This window comes from Triticum aestivum, chromosome 6B (genome assembly GCF_018294505.1).
Source record: "Triticum aestivum cultivar Chinese Spring chromosome 6B, IWGSC CS RefSeq v2.1, whole genome shotgun sequence".
Lineage (NCBI taxonomy): Eukaryota > Viridiplantae > Streptophyta > Magnoliopsida > Poales > Poaceae > Triticum > Triticum aestivum.
The window spans coordinates 394,788,821-394,791,448 of record NC_057810.1 but is presented as its reverse complement, the minus strand read 5'-3'; the positions used below and the strand labels follow the sequence as shown (position 1 = coordinate 394,791,448).

At 41.0% G+C, this 2,628-nt stretch overlaps 1 protein-coding gene across 1 annotated transcript; it reads left to right on the top strand.

The window, feature by feature from the left end:
* Nucleotides 1-256: 256 nt before the first annotated feature.
* On the top strand, nucleotides 257-933 carry LOC123137247 (ATP synthase subunit 9, mitochondrial-like). The gene has a single exon (XM_044556917.1). It carries the CDS (start codon nucleotides 472-474, stop codon nucleotides 811-813), a length of 342 nt encoding a protein of 113 aa, XP_044412852.1. The 5' UTR covers nucleotides 257-471; the 3' UTR covers nucleotides 814-933.
* Nucleotides 934-2,628: the final 1,695 nt, after the last annotated feature.

Here is a 2,628-nt window from a genome sequence, read left to right as displayed (position 1 = left end):
ATTAATCCAGAATTACAAAAATCCTTCTTAGAAAAAGGTGGGTTAACTAACGAAAGAAAGATGGAACCAGATGCTTCTTTAAAAGAAAGCACTTTGCCTTACCTGTGAATTAATCAAAAAGGTTGCCCCTTACTCGCAGATGTAGGAAGAAGGCTTTTCTCGCCAACTGAACCCCAATAGGCTATTTTGCACTTTTTGCACATAATTATTAAAGATAAATTTTCGTGCCATGTGTAAACTAAGCTACTGAGAGTCTACCCCAGCCACAAGGGGGAGTTGCTCCAGTAGTTCAGGATACCCCACCCAGCCCCACAAGGGTTGACGGACCCCCTACATATACCTATACCTGATGATTACCTATACCTGATGATTTTCAATCCACAGCTCATTTTCTTGAATATGTGACAAGCCTTGCAAATTGTGATAATATATATCAAATTAGTGGTCCGCATAACCCAATATTTGAAAATTATGGAGGTGCAGGCCCAAGTACTTCAAATCATCTACAAGAAATCCAAGAAAGAACAGCGAAGGAAAAACGTGACAAGAAAAGTGTTTTCTCGACTCGAGATGTTAGAAGGTGCTAAATCAATAGGTGCCGGAGCTGCTACAATTGCTTTAGCTAGAGCTGCTATCGGTATTGGAAACGTTCTCAGTTCTTTGATTCATTCCGTGGCGAGAAATCTATCATTGTCTAAACAATCATTTGGTTATGCCATTTTGGGCTTTGCTCTCACCGAAGCTATTGCATTGTTTGCCCCAATGATGGCCTTTCTGATCTCATTCGTTTTCCGATCGCATAAAAAGTCATGAGATCAAAAAAGAAATGTGAGAATGTAGTTACAGATGTAAAAAAAGTAAATATCTCGTTCTCTTGTTCTTAAATCATGAATTGGATGATGTGCGTTTCATCAAGTATGAACATATTGCATTTTTTGCTACGGAATTTCAGTACCGGATCAACGTCCATTTATTTCTGTGTCCTCATCCGCGTGTATGTCTGTGTTAGATAGGCTCTAGAAGGCCTTACTTTACTAACAGGTAGGGCGCGTTACTTTTATTCTTTTTTTGCTGCTTACCCGCATGTTTAGATTATTTACTTGCCCTTTCACTTTTTCTTCGGCTGTCACCAGCTTTGTTCAATGCTAGTCCCTAACCCATGAATAAGGGCTCCGCTGGCTACCGGGTTCAGAGAAGTTTGTAAGATCTTTATCTTTTTTTGTTTTTCGCCACCTCCTGTGTCTTTCCGTTTAAGGTCTTTAATTCGGCATTAGCTTCGTTAGAGAAAGCCATGCGTGAACTACAAAGCATGGGATCCTGAACACCATGAAAGAAAGCGTACTACTTTTCAATAAGGTCCGACTTCAGAGAGGAGAGACATGAACTTGTTTTAGGCGTAGAAAAGGCATACAGTATGAAAGATTGATTGAAAAGAGGTAGGGACTGGTCTCGCTGCTAAGGGAGAAGGAGACCTCTGTCGGAGCAAGCTGAAGAGTCCACTTTATATCGTCGATTTCAGGTAAGGCACTCGATCAAGTAATTTCGCTCCAAACCAAAGACGACTTGCTTTGCTGCATTTCTTGGGCTGGGGCTTTACTTGACTTTGGCGAAAGAAAGGCCATATGATCTACTTTCTGGTGCCGGTCCCTTCACAAAGATAGCCCCTTCTTGCTCTTATTCTTTTTCTTATTCTTAATCGGTGGAATACAAGAGTTCTGAAGCTCCTTTCTTTGAAGTGAAAGTTGCCTATCTTTCTTGGTTCGGAATCCAATCCAGTTGAAAACAAACAATTGCTTGATGGCAAAGTCAGATGAAAGGGTAGGAGTGTAAACCACGTATGAGCGTGGCGCAGAAAGCGAAATGTTTTGCAGCGAGTCAAGCTTAATACGATCAAAAGGAAATGGGGTCGATGCTAAAACTCAAACAGTTCCCCAGAGGGGGCCCCGGGTTAAAAGAGCAAGCTACATTCTTTCATAGAAGACAGAAAATAAGAGGACTGATGCTTTCTTATTTCATCTTAATATAGGGATTATAGCATTGGAATTATGGAATTTGAATGGATTGAGTACATCAAGACGAAGAAATTAACATAATAAGCGATATTCTCAAAAGATTCGGTCATGCCAGAAACCTCAGTGTGCATGGCACTAAAAAAGGGTACAAAGAATCTGAGATGCAAGTAATGGCTGAATAGCCGGGAAAACACTAAATAAAGACAAGTGTCATCCGGACTTACTTGATTGATTGAATCGAGAGATGGAAATGCCATTGAGAGATTAGAAGGCATAGAGAAAACGTCAGATAGAGGTCGTGCTTCTCCTCAGTCCAAAAGAACAATCTGAGTGAGGATAAGGTGGTTTATGTTAGGGTCCGAGAAAGCAACTTGACATGCCAATCCTAACAATAATTCCACTCTTTCTGGTCATGTCAGAAACCACCTCTTGGAAAGCAGATCGAAAGCCAATCATTTCAAAAGATGATGACCCTCTTGTGCTCCTATGTTCCTGCTAGTTGGTGGATGAAGAATAGGAGAGAGCTTGCTTGAGTAGAAGATAACCCGCGAGAAGGATGTTTTGTAGCGCTTTCTCATACAAAAGGAAAAGGCGTCAGTACCGAAGATAAGGAACG